The sequence below is a fragment of the Scyliorhinus canicula genome, chromosome 18, assembly GCF_902713615.1.
Source record: "Scyliorhinus canicula chromosome 18, sScyCan1.1, whole genome shotgun sequence".
NCBI classification, from domain to species: Eukaryota; Metazoa; Chordata; class Chondrichthyes; order Carcharhiniformes; family Scyliorhinidae; genus Scyliorhinus; species Scyliorhinus canicula.
The window spans coordinates 15,064,410-15,078,623 of NC_052163.1; the positions used below are offsets into that span (position 1 = coordinate 15,064,410).

The 14,214-nt window shown below is 49.7% G+C and overlaps 1 protein-coding gene across 7 annotated transcripts in view; it reads left to right on the forward strand.

Moving 5' to 3' along the window:
• The window catches only part of afmid (arylformamidase), a 63,503-nt gene that overhangs the window by 4,278 nt on the left and 45,011 nt on the right, over nucleotides 1–14,214 (forward strand). For 5 of the 7 annotated variants that reach the window (XR_005457976.1, XM_038777275.1, XM_038777277.1 and 2 more), the window contains exon 3: nucleotides 8,487–8,579. Coding sequence is in view for 6 of the 7 variants with exons in the window: in XM_038777275.1 (XP_038633203.1) it covers nucleotides 8,487–8,579 (93 nt within the window). In the remaining variant the exon portion in view is untranslated. Of the gene's footprint in view, nucleotides 1–98; nucleotides 238–8,486; nucleotides 8,580–14,214 lie in introns of those variants that run through there. The other 2 variants (XM_038777280.1, XM_038777279.1) reach the window with 2 other exon arrangements.

The following is a 14,214-nucleotide window of genomic DNA, read 5'->3' on the forward strand; positions in this document are numbered from 1 at the left end:
TCTGCACAGGGTAGCAATAGCCACAGGTTTAAATTTATCAGTGTGTTACCACAGCACATGACTAAACAGCGAGTCAGGAATTACGCAAGTGTTGGCAAACATTCTGCCTCTCCATAGAGTTGCAAGGTTCAAACAGCCCAGCACAGTGCACTGGTAAGAGCAATATTAAAACTTGCGGTTATGGTTTTCCTCGTGCATTATTCAAGAGAGTTTTAGTCCAGTGAATGTTAGATGTTGGTGAGTACCAAAAGCTGAGGCTGATTTGAGATTCTGATTGTTATTGTTTTGCTTTGCCTTTCACCAGATACAGACACTAAGGAGAAGCCCTTGAGTAAGTGAGGGTATGGGGGTGGGGTGGGGGTTTGTGTGTGTGTGGGGAGATAGTGGCTTGCAGCAACCTGAAAACCTTGAAAGTTGGGTGACGTGAATCTCTTCTCCAATTGACGATGGGACCTCAGGGGAATGTTTTTGTGCAGCTCTGGGCCGATCTGAAATGTAGGCTGGCTGTCAGGTGGGAAGGAGGCCTCTGTTGGAGAGCCATGGCTGGGGAGCAGAGTTGAGGGAGGGAGAGATTGCAGGAGGATGGGGGGAAGATTGTAGCTTGGGAACAGATTTCAGGTTGGAGAAGAATAAATGGGAGAGAGAGAGTTGGGATTCACGGGTATCAGGTATGGTGATAGTGGGTCAAGGGTATGATCACAGGAGGATGGCACGCCGGCATAGTCGTTAGCACTGCTGCCTCACAGCTCCAGCACTCTGGTTCGATTCCGACCTTATGACTGTGTGGGGTTTGCATGTTCTCCCCGTGTTTGCATGGGTTTCCTCCGGGTGCTCCGGTTTCCTCCCACAGTCCAAAGATGTGCAAGTTAGGTGGATTGGCCATGCCAAATTGTGCCTCAGTGTTAGGTGAGGTGATGTTGCGGGGGTGGGGCGGGGGATTGGGCCTAGGTGGGGTGCTCTTTCCGAGGGTCAGGGCAGACTCGATGGGCCGAATGGCCTCCTTCTGCATTGGAAGGATTCTATGAAGTGAGTATGTTTGGGGTGTGGGGCTGTGGATCATCTGTTGCTCCTGATCTGCAAGCTGAATTGGAATGGCTTTGCCTGCTGAATCCATCCTCTCTCAACCAACCTTCAGCTGCTGGGTTTCCTGAGTCCGGGGAAACCTGGCTTCCGACTGTTCGGAAAATGTGTTCAGATTTGAGGCATGCAACCTCATTAGCGTATTTAAATCACTGACATGCCTCATGAGATCTGATGAGCAATCCACCCCAATGCAAACAATCTGTCAAAACTAGAAGTGGGCAATTGGGGTTGGGCTTCATATTTTTGAACCTAGTGCTGTGACAGTATTTTCATACGAGAGCATTATGAACTTTGAAATGTTACGGTTGATCTTAAAAACCTTGAACTGATGTAAAACTAAATGGATTCTGGTGGCCACATGACCTCTCTTATGGGTTTGACCCGTACCAGCTGGACGCGGACCAACTTTACTTCATGACGATTCACCAAAAGACATTTGGATATCAAAACATCTTCAAACAGACAATGCCTAAGATAGATGGGCTGACAGGTTTTCTTATTTGGAACATGTTTGGGCATTGTTGAGACAGTGGCCTACAAAAGGCAGATCCCCAGAGAAGCAGACCAAGAGATGGGACAGAAGGAGAGAGGGACTAACAAGCACAGCCATCGGACTGTTGTAATCTAGCCAGCAGACCAAAAAGGGCCACACTGCAGTTCATTGAAAGGAATTTCCCTCTCCCCTTATCTGATTCCATTAACTAAGCTGCCAGTGAAATCAGCTTCTGGTAATTTATTTATTTATTTTTTAAATTTAGAGTTCCCAATTCTTTATTTTTCCAATTAAGGGACAATTTAGGGTGGTCAGCATACCTTCTGGGTTGTAATAATAAGAATATTAGAGGCAGGGCTCACCGATTCAAGACAGATGAGGGTAGCCTATTTAAAGGAGAGATGAGGTGGCATTTCTTCTCTCAGAGGGTAGTGAATCTGTGGACTGTAGAGGTGGGGTCGTTGAGTATGTTGAAGGCAGAGATGGGCAGATTTTTAATTCAGTGACGGAATCAAAAGTTATGGGGATAAGGTGTAGCCACCGAAGTTGGCCATTCCCTCAATACAAAATGGAGGAACGCAAAGCTTGCAGGTTAAAATGGACAAAGTTTGCAGCACAGGCAGGCTGCACCAAGCCAATGTGTATTCTGTCTGCTAAGAGAGCAGACAGCACCGAAGAACATTCCGCATACTAATGAGGCAATCTCAGTTAACATAGTAATGGAACGATCCCAGGGACAATGGACACAAATAGAGAAGTGATTGCAACAGTGTATGGGAAACCAGACACCCCGGCACCAGCGGGGTTCGAAAACAAAGCACCTGAAGGCCCGCCCAGCAACCGAGGGACAGCCTCAGTATTGGGGGGATTCAAACAAATCGATTGGGAAGAGACCCAATCGATTCCCAGCAGGAAAAGGGTCCGCCCAAAAGGGCGCGAAGCCCTGGGACCTATAAAAGACAGGTCCCACACATAGTTCGTTCTTCTTAACCAGCCCTCCTCTCTGGACCAGCATCCCGACCAGCTTTTGCCAAAGAAGACCTTGAACGAGAGAGAGGAGAGGTTTGGGACAGCAGCCGCCAGCAAGTAAGTGTCTCACAATGATCTCTACCAGAGATAGACACTCCTGACCCCTTTATAACCCGTACCAACCTGAGGTCTGCGGACCAGAGCAGAGCAAGAGGCCTTGTCCCCTGATCCTACAGTTCCCTTTGAGATAAGTATTGGTTTATTTAGTGGTAGGAATAGTTTAATCCTCTTAGTGTGTGCATGGGTAGTATTATAATTGTATTATAATAAACTCAGTTGTTTGAACTTACTAATTGGTGTATGGTTTTATTGCTTTGAACTTGACCTTGAAACTTGTGGCGGTATCTTAACGATACCTGGCGACTCCAGAGCTAAGTAACGAAACAGAGCCAAAGTGAGTGTTAAGCACACTCACCCAGAACGAGCAACAAAGGTGGGAAAGTTAACTTGAAGATTATCATAGCAGGTCAGTCATGATCTCATTGAATGGTGGAGCAGACCCGATGGGCCGAATGGCCTACTTCTGCTCCTACGTCTTATGGTCTTATGTGTAAATATTGCTACTTGTAAATAAGCGGGTTTTGGAGTGGGGTGGGTGGTTACAACGGGAAATCCCATTGACAAACTGCGGGAAGATAGAATCTTGCTGCCAGCGAACAGTGTGCCATTGAGAAACTAGGACCAGAGAATCCAGCCCACAGTTAGTAAAAGTTCCCTTAAAGAGTGAGCTACTGAGCTGATAACAGTGGGTGTAATCTCAAGCTAATCCATGCAAGGGGTCGACCTTTCATAGAATTTTTACAGTGCAGAAGGAGGCCATTCAGCCCATTGAGTCTGCACCGGCCCTTGGAAAGAGCACACCACCCAAGCCCCAAACCTCCACCCAATCCCCTTAACCCAACCTAACCTTTTTGAACACTAAGGGCAATTTAGAATGGCCAATCCACCTAACCTGCACATCTTTGGACTGTGGGAGGAAACCGGAGCACCTGGAGGAAACCAATGTATACCTGGGGAGAATCGTGCAGACTCCGCACAGACAGTGACCCAGAGGGGAGCCAAACCTGGGATCCTGGAGCTGTGAATCAACTGTGCTAACCACTATGCTACCGTGCTTTCATTGGGGAATAACCGCACAGGCTGAAGGGTGCTACCCCCAAAAATTCAAGGTCAGTCCATGGAGGTACCAGAGGTAAGCAAAAATCAAATAGAATTCTGCAGGGGGGAGGAAAGGTGCAAACTTTTCAGAGGTCTTGCAGGAGGCGATGGAGTCCATGAGGAGATGCCCTTGAGTCAAAAGAACCAAAATCAGGCCAGTAGCATTAAATTTGGTCAAGGAAGGACTTGTGGAATGAAACAAACCCTGAAATCAGGTTAGCAGACACTTTCTTCCCACAGTTAAACAGGAATCAGAGGAGATCCAAGCAGGTAAAGAGACAGTGAGGGAGGTGCCTCATGCAGCTGAATAGCCACAGGGCAGGGCAGCAGATGGTAGCCAGCCACCTGTGAGCAGAGATGTCGCAAATGACATGGGACCAACCCATCCCCACAGTAACCAAACTGGGGAAATTATTACCCCTAAATGGGTGGCAAGGTGGCACAGTGGTTAGAACTGCTGACTCACAGTACCAGGTACCCGGGTTCAATTCAACCTCGGGTGACTGTTTGTCTGGAGTTTGTACATTCTCCCCTTGTCTGCATGGGTTTCCTCCGGGTGCTCCAGCTTCCTCCCACAGTCCAAAGATGTGCAGGTTAAGCGGACTGTCCCTTGGTGCTCCAAGGTTGGGTGGGGTTACGGGTGTGGTAGTCACCACTGTTTGTATATATCACATATGAGATGTAATATGGTAAGGCTCCTGTACTACAGGTACGGGGGTATATCCCTGCCTGCTGGCTCCGCCCAGTAGGCAGAGTATAAATGTGTGTGCTCACCGAGCTGCAGCCATTTTGGCAGCAGCTGCAGGAGGCTACACATCTCTGCATAATAAAGCCTCGATTACACTCTACTCTCGTTTCGTCGTAATTAATAGTGCATCAACGGGTTTATGAGGGAGTGGGCCTGGATGGGGAGCTCTTTCAGAAGATTGGTGCAGAGTCATTGGGCTGAATGGCCTCCTTCTGCACTGCGAGGATTCTATGATAAAGCCAAACCGTGCTTGACGCCTCCCAAGGCTCTGAAAGAACTCTACGCCTTTCCTTCACCCGGAAATTCAAATCCTCAGTGAACTGAGGTCTGAGACAACAAGCTCCTCGGGTTTAGACACAGCCTGGCAAAGGGGTAACAACTCTGCAAGGCCTTTTTCCCTCTGCAGGAAGGAGCTCAAGTTCCAGTAAGCCTTTGCATCCAAGACAACCTGGTGAAACGTAAGTTCAGATGCTAATTGCTATAAGACTTCTATGACTGAGAATGTCCCTAATTCTGAACTTTTGTACCATGTAACATGTAACGCAATAACAAAACTATATTGCATCAGTCAAGTGTGTGTTGTGTGAAGAAAAAAAGAATCATTTCCAGAGTGTGTGTTTCTTTTATCTTCTATTTCATAAGGAAAAACATATGAAAAAAAAAGAAAATTGAATTTCATTTCTTTTTCACCGATGGGCCATATCTCATCACCACAGTAACCGAACTGGGGAAATCATTACGCCGAAAGTCAAACAACGCTTTGTAACAGCACAAATTGACATTCAAATGCTTCTGACACCTCCCAAGGCTCTGAAAGAAATCTAAGTCATTCTGTCACCTGGAAATTCAAATCCTCCGTGAACAGCCGTCTGACAACTTTATGAATTTCGAAAGAAACCCAATTCGAACTTTGAACTGATTTTAAAAAAAAACTTAAGACAAAATAGATTCTGGTGGCCCCATGACTTCTGTGGATTCGACCCAGGCCAGCTGGATGTGGGCCTCAAGAAAATCCACAAAAGGCATTTGGAATTCAAATTCTAAAGCAGACAATGACTCAGATAGATCCCAGCACTGGGCTGACCGGTTTTCTTATTTGGAACATTGGATTGAATTGGATTTGTTTATTGTCAGTGTACCAAGGTACAGTGAAAAGTATTTTTCTGCAAGCAGCTCAACAGATCATTCAGTACATGGGAAGAAAAGGGAATTAAACAAAATTCAAGAAAATACAAGACAATACATAATTGGGCAACACAAGATATACAATGTAACTACATAAGCATTGGCATCGGTTGAAGCATATGGGGTGTAGTGTTAATGAGGTCAGTCCATAAGAGGGTCATTTAGGAGTCTGGTGACGGTGGGGAAGAAGCTGTTTTTGAGTCTGTTCGTGCGTGTTCTCAGACTTCTGTATCTCCTGCCCGATGGAAGAAGTTGGAAAAGTAAGTAAGCCGGGTGGGAGGGATCCTTGATTATGCTGCCCGCTTTCCCCAGGCAGCGGGAAGTGTAGATGGAGTCCATGGATGGGAGGCAGGTTCGTGTGATGGACTGGGCGGTATTCACGACTCTGAAGTTCCTTGCGGTCCTGGGCCGAGCAGTTGCCATACCAGGCTGTGAGGGTTAATGTGGACATGCTGAATTTCCTTAGTTTCCTGAAGAAATATAGGCGCTGTTGTGCTTTCTTGGTGATAGCGTCGATGTGAGTGGTCCAGGACAGATTTTTGGTGATGTGCACCCCTAGGAATTTGAAACTGCTAACCATCTCCACCTCGGCCCCGTTGATGCTGACATGGGTGTGTACAGTACTTTGCTTCCTGAAGTCATTGACCAGCTCTTTAGTTTTGCTGGCATTGAGGGAGAGATTGTTGTCATTACACCACTCCACCAGGTTCTCTATCTCCCTCCTGTATTCTGACTCGTCGTTATTCGAGATCCGGCCCACTATGGTCGTATCGTCGGCAAACTTTTAGATGGAGTTGGAATCAAGTTTTGCCACGCAGTCGTCTGTGTACAGGGAGTAGAGTAGGGGGCTAAGTACGCAGCCTTGTGGGGCACCGGTATTGAGGACTATTGTGGAGGAGGTGTTGGTGTTCATTCTTGCTGATTGTGGTTTGTTGGTCAGAAAGTCGAGGATCCAGTTGCAGAGTGGAGAGCCAAGTCCTATGTTTTGGAGCTTTATATGAGCCTGGCTGGGATTATGGTGTTGAAGGCAGGGCTGTCGTCAATAAATAGGAGTCTGATGTAGGAGTCCTTGTTTTCAAGACGCTCTAGGGATGAGTGTAGGGCCAGAGAAATGGCGTCCGATGTGGACCGGTTGCGACGGTATGCGAATTGAAGTGGGTCAAGGCGTTCCGGGAGTATGGAGGTGATGGGCTTCATGATCAGAACATGGTGGACATTGTTGAGACAGTGGCCGACAAAAGGCAGATCCCCAGAGATCCAGAGAAGCAGACAAGAGATGGGACAGAAGGAGAGAGGGACTAACGAGCACAGCCATCGGACTGTTGTAATCAAGCAGACCAAAAAGGGCCACACTGCAGTTCATTGAAAGAGAAATAAAGGGATTCCCCTCTCACCTTGTCCGATTCCATTAACTAAGCTGCCTCTGAAATCAGCTTCCAGTAATTTGATAGTGGAAGCTATCGTAGCTGCAGAGACAACTCTACCATCTCAAAACCTTCACGTTAGACAACTCGGGCAGGGTTCTCTGACCCCCCCGCCGGGTTGGAGAATCGCCCGGGGGGGGGGGGGGGGGGGGGGGGGGGGGGGCGGCGTGAATCCCGCCCCCGCTGGCTGCCGAATTCTCTTGTGCTGGGGATTTGGCGGGGGCGGGAATTGTGGGGGCGCGAAACATGCGCCAATTCGCGCCGGCCGGCGCAGTGCAAACCACTCCATCGCCAGCCTAGCCCCTGAAGGTGCGGAGGATTCCCCCACCTTTGGGGCAGCCCGACGCCGGAGTGGTTCACACCACTCCTTCGCGCCGGAGTTGCCCGCCCCGCAGAATCCCGCCCCTGATGTTCAAACCATGTGAAGCCTGCACTGACCAACAGAGGGACTGAAATCAGTTTATTATTCCAGATATTGTTATCTTCCTCTGAAACTAATCTGTGTGTGTGTGGTGTGTGTCAGTAACTCCAACTTTTGTCAGGTAACTTTCAAGGATTGGCCATGCTAAATTGCCCTTAGTGTCCAAAAAGGTTCGGAGAGGTTATTGGGTTGTGGGGATAGGGTCGAAGTGACGGCTTAAATGGTTTGGTGCATACACGATGGGCCGAATGGCCTCCTTCTGCATTGTAGGTGCGTGGCTAATCCACCCAGCCTGCACATCTTTGGGTTGTGGGGGCGAAACCCACGCAGACACGGGGAGAATGTGCAAACTGCACACAGACAGTGACCCAGAGCCGGGATCGAACCTGGGACCTCGGCGCCGTGTGGCTGCAGTGCTAACCACTGCGCCACCGTGCTGCCCCCAGTGACACTAACTTAATTCAAATTTTACTTTACTAAGATTTACCTTACCTTCATTTTTACTGTAGTGGGATTCTGGACTTGGCTATCACATTGAGAAATATCTGCAAAAGATAGCACACTCCTTAGTATGCAACAACAACATTAAGAGACCTCATTGAGGTGACAAATATGAACAACCTCTGATAACCTCGCCTCAAAGTCCCATGAGTTATAATTTAAGGAGTTCTCAAGCTTCCCTTTGTCTTGCTTGTGTAACAAAGTGAAGACATTTGGACAATTTTCCAACATACCCACAGGACAATCTGGGTCTTTGTCCCACTTGATCTTTGCTGCAATATTATTAATAATTGTGAAATTAAAATATGCTCAAAGCAGTGTAATAACAGGACATAAAAGCAATTGAATCAATGCCATAGACTGTACAAAATGCATATGTTATCAATTGTTACATTCCATTAAAATGCTGATAATCGCATTCACCAATCTACTTTCAACTGATAGGACGCCAATGCTGGTTGCAAGCCAAGGACCAAGTTTCTTCGTGTAACTTTAATCACTGGCAGCATGAGCTCCTGGAAGAAAATGAATAAAGAAGTAAGTGAACACATTTGTTTTTTTTAATCTACACCCGTTCTCTTCATGTCTGATCAATAAATAGTACATACCTTGTGCTCTGAATAGGCAGTTCAGAGAATCCTACCAGTGTATTTGGAAACCATGAAATTAACATTCCAGTGACCAGCATGTTACAAACAAGATCTCAACATTGTTTTTCCAATGAGGGAGCTGTACATGTTACACTGAATTAGAATTTCATTGAGCTGTCACTTTGTCAGGAACAATTGGGTTTCTTCACAACTTTATTTTATCACATGGTGCAATGTGTAATTAAGTCTGAATTTGAAGGGCAGCACATGGCGTAGTGGTTAGCACTGGGACTGCGGCGCTGAGGACCCGGGTTCAAATCCCAGCCCTGGGTCACTGTCCGTGTGCAGTTTGCACATTCTTCCCATGTTTGCGTGGGTTTCACCCCTCAACCCAAAGATGTGCAGGTTAGGTGGATTGGCCACGCTAAATTGCATCTCAATTGGAAAAAATATAATTGGTTACGTTAAAAAAAAATTTTAAAGTCTGAATTTTATGGAATGTAGGCCACAGTCCTGAGTCCCAGCACCCAAAGCTGTGTCTGGAACTCCGAGTTCTTTACTCCAAATAAAAAACGGTCAGACTTAGTAAACAAAAGTTAAATTTAGAACATGAAATCTGAGATCCAGCCTGCTCTATGCAGAGTTGAGCAGTATTTGGACGATTAAAATAGCACGGCATGTCAGTAAACCAAACACACTTGGCACTTTAGTAATATTTACATTGTGCAAGTGTTTTAGCCTCTGGATCTGCAGATATTCCACTGCCCCCTTGATGAGACCATCAATTCGCGCGACACGTGGTTAGAAGTGAACAGTGGTTTTAATCGTCTTACAACAGAGCCTACCTGTGACGAGATGAACTCTAGATGACCTGGCAGGCAGGCTCCGACTGCCAAGCTTTATACAACCAGTGGGAGTGGAGGGGTCATGGGCGGAGCCAAGGGTGGAGCCCAGTACAAACTTCCGTACATTCCCAGTACACCTCCCCCTAGGGGCAGAGCCGCGCAACTGTTCGTGTGCCGAGCTTACAGAGGCATGGTACAACATGTGTGATAACAGTGTGAATTATGCTATTATGATTCAGCACATTCACCCCCTGTAAAAAAAAAAAAAAAAAATCAAGTCCGGCGGGGGTGATGGTTTACAGATTGAGCCTGTCCGATGGTCGCGTTGTCCATTGTGATCGGCGGAGCACCGGGGTTGCAGTCTCTTCTGGTGGCTGGATGATCACGGTCGGTTGGGGTACTATGGCGGACTCCGGGGGTGATTCTGTCCAAGCTTCGTACCTGTCTGGTTCGACTGGGGAGTGGGGCCGCTGGGAGCTTGCGGGTGCGGGCGCGCGGAATATGTGTAGCGAACTGGTAGGCGCGGGGGCGTGGGGCGCGGCGAGTTGGGTGGGATGTAGTGTGAGGGGTACCTCGGCGGTGGTAGTGGTGGGGTTTGATCCTGCAGGCGCTAGGTCCCGGAGGGATACAGTGTTCTGACGGCCGTCAGGGAACTCTATGAAGGCGTATTGGGGGTTCGAGTGTAGTAGGAGCACTTTTTCCACAAGCGGGTCAGTTTTGTGTGCCCTTACGTGCTTCCTGAGGAGCACTGGGCCCGGTGTCTTCAACCATGCCGGGAGTGAAACCCCCGTGGTAGTGACCCTGGAAAAGGTAAAGGACCGCTCGTGACGGGTCTGATTGGTGGCGGTACACAAGAGGGACCTAATAGCGTGGAGCGCGTCTGGGAGGACTTCTTGCCAATGGGAGATCGGGAGATTCCTGGACCGAGGGTCAGTAGGACGGTCTTCCAGACCGTTGCATTCTCCCTCTCCACCTGCCCGTTCCCCCTGGGGTTATAGCTGGTAGTCCTGCTCGAGGCGATGCCTTTGTCGAGCAGATACTGACGCAGCTCGTCGCTCATGAAGGACGAACCCCGGTCGCTGTGCACATAGCTGGGGAAACCAAACAGGGTGAAGATACTATGCAGGGCCCTAATGACTGTGTGGGAGGTCATGTCGGGGCACGGTATAGCAAAAGGGAATCGGGAGAACTCGTTGATGACATTTAGGAAGTACACATTCCGGTTAGTCGAGGGGAGTGGCCCTTTGAAATTGATAGCGAGGCGTTCAAAGAGCCTAGAAGCCTTGATCAGGTGGGCCCGGTCTGGTCTGTAGAAGTGCGGTTTGCGCTCCGCGCAGATCGGGCAACCCCTGGTGACAGCTTTTACCTCCTCGGTGGAGAAAGGCAGATTTCGGGCTTTAATGTAGTGGACGAGCTGGGTGACCCCCGGGTGGCAGAGGTCATTGGGGATGGCTTTTAAGCGGTCGCTCTGCGTGCTGGTGCACATGCCGCAGGACAGGGCATCTGGGGGCTCGTTGAGCTTCCCCGGTCGATACATAATATCGTATTTGTAGGTGGAGAGCTCGATCCTCCACCTCAGAATTTTATCATTTTTCATTTTGCCCCTTTGCGAGTTGTCAAACATGAAGGCAACCGATCTTTGGTCGGTGATGAGGGCGAACCTCCTACCTGCGAGGTAGTGCCTCCAGTGACGAATAGCCTCCACAATGGCTTGTGTTTCCTTTTCGACCGAGGACTGTTGAAGTTCCGAAGCGGAGAGGGTTCGGGAGAAAAATGCGACTGGTCTCCCTGCCTGATTCAATGTGGCTGCAAGAGCTACCTCCTGAGGCATCGCTCTCAACCTGGAAAGGGACAGATTCATCCACCGCCCGCATGGCAGCCTTGGCGATGTCCTCCTTGATGCAGTTGAAGGCCTGACAGGCCTCAGCTGACAGGGGAAAAAGTGTGGCCTTAAAGAGTGGGCAGGATTTGTCCGCATATTGAGGGACCCACTGGGCATAATATGAAAAGAACCCCAGGCACCGTTTGAGGGCCCTGGGACAATGAGGGAGAGGGAGATCTAAGAGGGGGCATATGGTCCGGGTCGGGGCCCAGGACTCCGTTTTCCACGACATAGCCGAGATGGCTAGTCTGGTTGTGCGGAAAACGCATTTCTCCTTGTTGTACGTGAGATTAAGCTTCTGGGCTGTCTGGAGAAATCGATTGAGGTTGGCATCGTGGTCCTGCTGGTCATAGTCGCAGATGGTGACGTTATCCAAGTACGGAAACGTGGCCCGCAGCCCGTACTGGTCCACCATTCGGTCCATCGCTCGTTGGAACACCGAGACCCCATTTGTGACGCCAAAGGGAACCCGGAGGAAGTGGAAGAGGCGGCCATCGGCCTCGAACACCGTGAAGTGGCGGTCCTCCGGGCGGATTGGGAGCTGGTGGTATGCAGTCTTCAGATCCACCGTGGAGAAAATCCGATACTGGGCTATCTGAATCACCATGTCTGCAATCCTGGGGAGGGGATACGCATCAAGGAGCGTAAACCGATTAATAGTCTGACTATAGTCTACGACCATGCAAAATTTTTCCCCGGTCTTGACGACCACCACCTGAGCTCTCCAGGGACTGTTACTGGCCTCTATGATCCCCTCACGTAGGAGCCTCCGGACCTCGGTTTGAATGAACACCCTGTCCTGTAGGCTGTACCGCCTGCTGCGAGTGGCTACGGGTTTACAGTCCGGAGTGAGATTGGCAAAGAGAGGAGGGGGGGGATTTGCAGCGTGGCTAGGCTGCAGATAGTGAGTGGGGGTAGAGGTCCGCCGAAGCTGAGGGTGAGACTCTTAAGATTGCACTGAAAATCGCGTCCCAGTAAGAGTGGGGCGCAGAGTTCGGGCAGGACGTAGAGTTGAAAATTAGAGTAACTAGCGCCTTGGATCGTTAGAGTCGCGACGGTGCGTCCTTGGATGTGGACAGAGTGGGAACCCGAAGCGAGGGAGATAGTTTGCCATGCAGGAAAAACAGGGAGCGAATAGCGACTTACCAGATCTGGATGTACGAAGCTCTCGGTGCTCCCGGAGTCGAAAAGGCACGGTGTACTGTACTCGTTGATTTTGACCGTTGTCATAAAGTTATGGAGATGTTTTGGGCGCGATTGGTCCAGTGTGACTGCGTTGAGTTGCGGGTAGTCGGCGGCTCAGTCGGCTGCGCTGGGGTGGCCCCGCGATGAGTGCCCGCTGAGGCCGCAGTCTTCAATCAAATTTTCTGAGTTTGGAGAGGATGGAGCCCAAGATGGCCGCCCCCGTGGATCGCACGTGGCAGGCGGGGACTGAGTCGGGGTACAGGCCACAGCGTTCCGGGGCCTGCGGGGCTGCGAATGCGGAGAGCGGTTGCTTTGTGCCGCGGGAGGGTTAGGGGCTGGGGCCTTCCTTGCCAGGCACACTCTGGCGTAGTGACCTTTTCGCCCGCAGCTGCTGCAGGTCGCGTTGCGGGCCGGGCAGTGCGGCCGTGGGTTTTGGGACTGACCACAATAGTGGCAGGCTGGGGCAGCATGGTGGCTGGGTGGCCGTGCGGTGCAGGCCTGGGGCAGTCGCTGGTCGGGGGCCCATGACGGGGTCGCGGAGTCCGCAGGAAACCAGGTGAGGCGACGAAACGAGACCTCCATAGTTGTAGCGAGTTCAACAGTTTCTTCTAAATTTTGAGCCCCTTTCTCCAGCAGTCGCTGGCGCACGTAATTCAATCTAAGGCCTGCAACAAAGACATCGCGGACAGCAAGTTCTCTATGTTCAGCAGCATTTACTGCCTGGTAATTACAGTCCCGGGATAAGGCTTTTAAGTCACTTAGAAATTCTTCTGGCGATTCTGTGGTGCGCTGGCGGCGAGTAGTAAAAACGTGGCGCGCGTAGACCTAATTAACGGCCTCACCTACATTTTGTCGAGTAGGGCCAGGGCCTCTGTATATGAGCCGGTGCAATTTAACTGAGTAGATATATGATGGCTCACCATTGCGTGCACTAGGCTGAGTTTCTGCTCCTCCGTCGTTTCTGTGGTGCTTGCTTCAGCCAGGTAGGCCTTAAAACATCGGAGCCAATGTGAAAAGATTTATTTCGCCTCTGCATCCTGTGGGTCGAGTTCCAGTCGATCAGGCTCGAGGGCTGATTCCATAATCGTTCCTTACTGTTTCTTAAGACGATTAAATTGATGAGACCATCAATTCACGCGACACGTGGTTAGAAGTGAATAGTGGTTTTAATCGTCTTACAACAGAGCCTGCCTGTGACGAGATGAACTCTAGATGAACTGGCAGGCAGGCTCCAACTGCCAAGCTTTATACAACCAGTGGGGGGGGGGAGGAGTCATGGGCGGAGCCAAGGGTGGAGCACAGTACAAACTTCCGTACATTCCCAGTACACCTCCCCCTAGGGGCAGAGCCGCGCAACTGCTCGTGTGCCGAGCTTACAGAGGCACGGTACAACATGTGTGATAACAGTGTGAATTATGCTATTATGATTCACCACACCCTCAAGTGGCTGGAGCCAGTAACATGCCCAGTACTCCGGTAATGATTGTGGGCAATGACCATTTTGTTCTGCCTTTAGCCAGTTGACCAATCAAAGACATTGTTCACAATGGGTGCGATTTATTGGAAACCTTTCTAAGTGTCATTTTGGGCAGGTTTGACAGGGTGTTTCTCAACGGCCGCAGTGACGAGATTGTGGCCCATATTTAATGGCACTTGGTGCCAGAAATTAA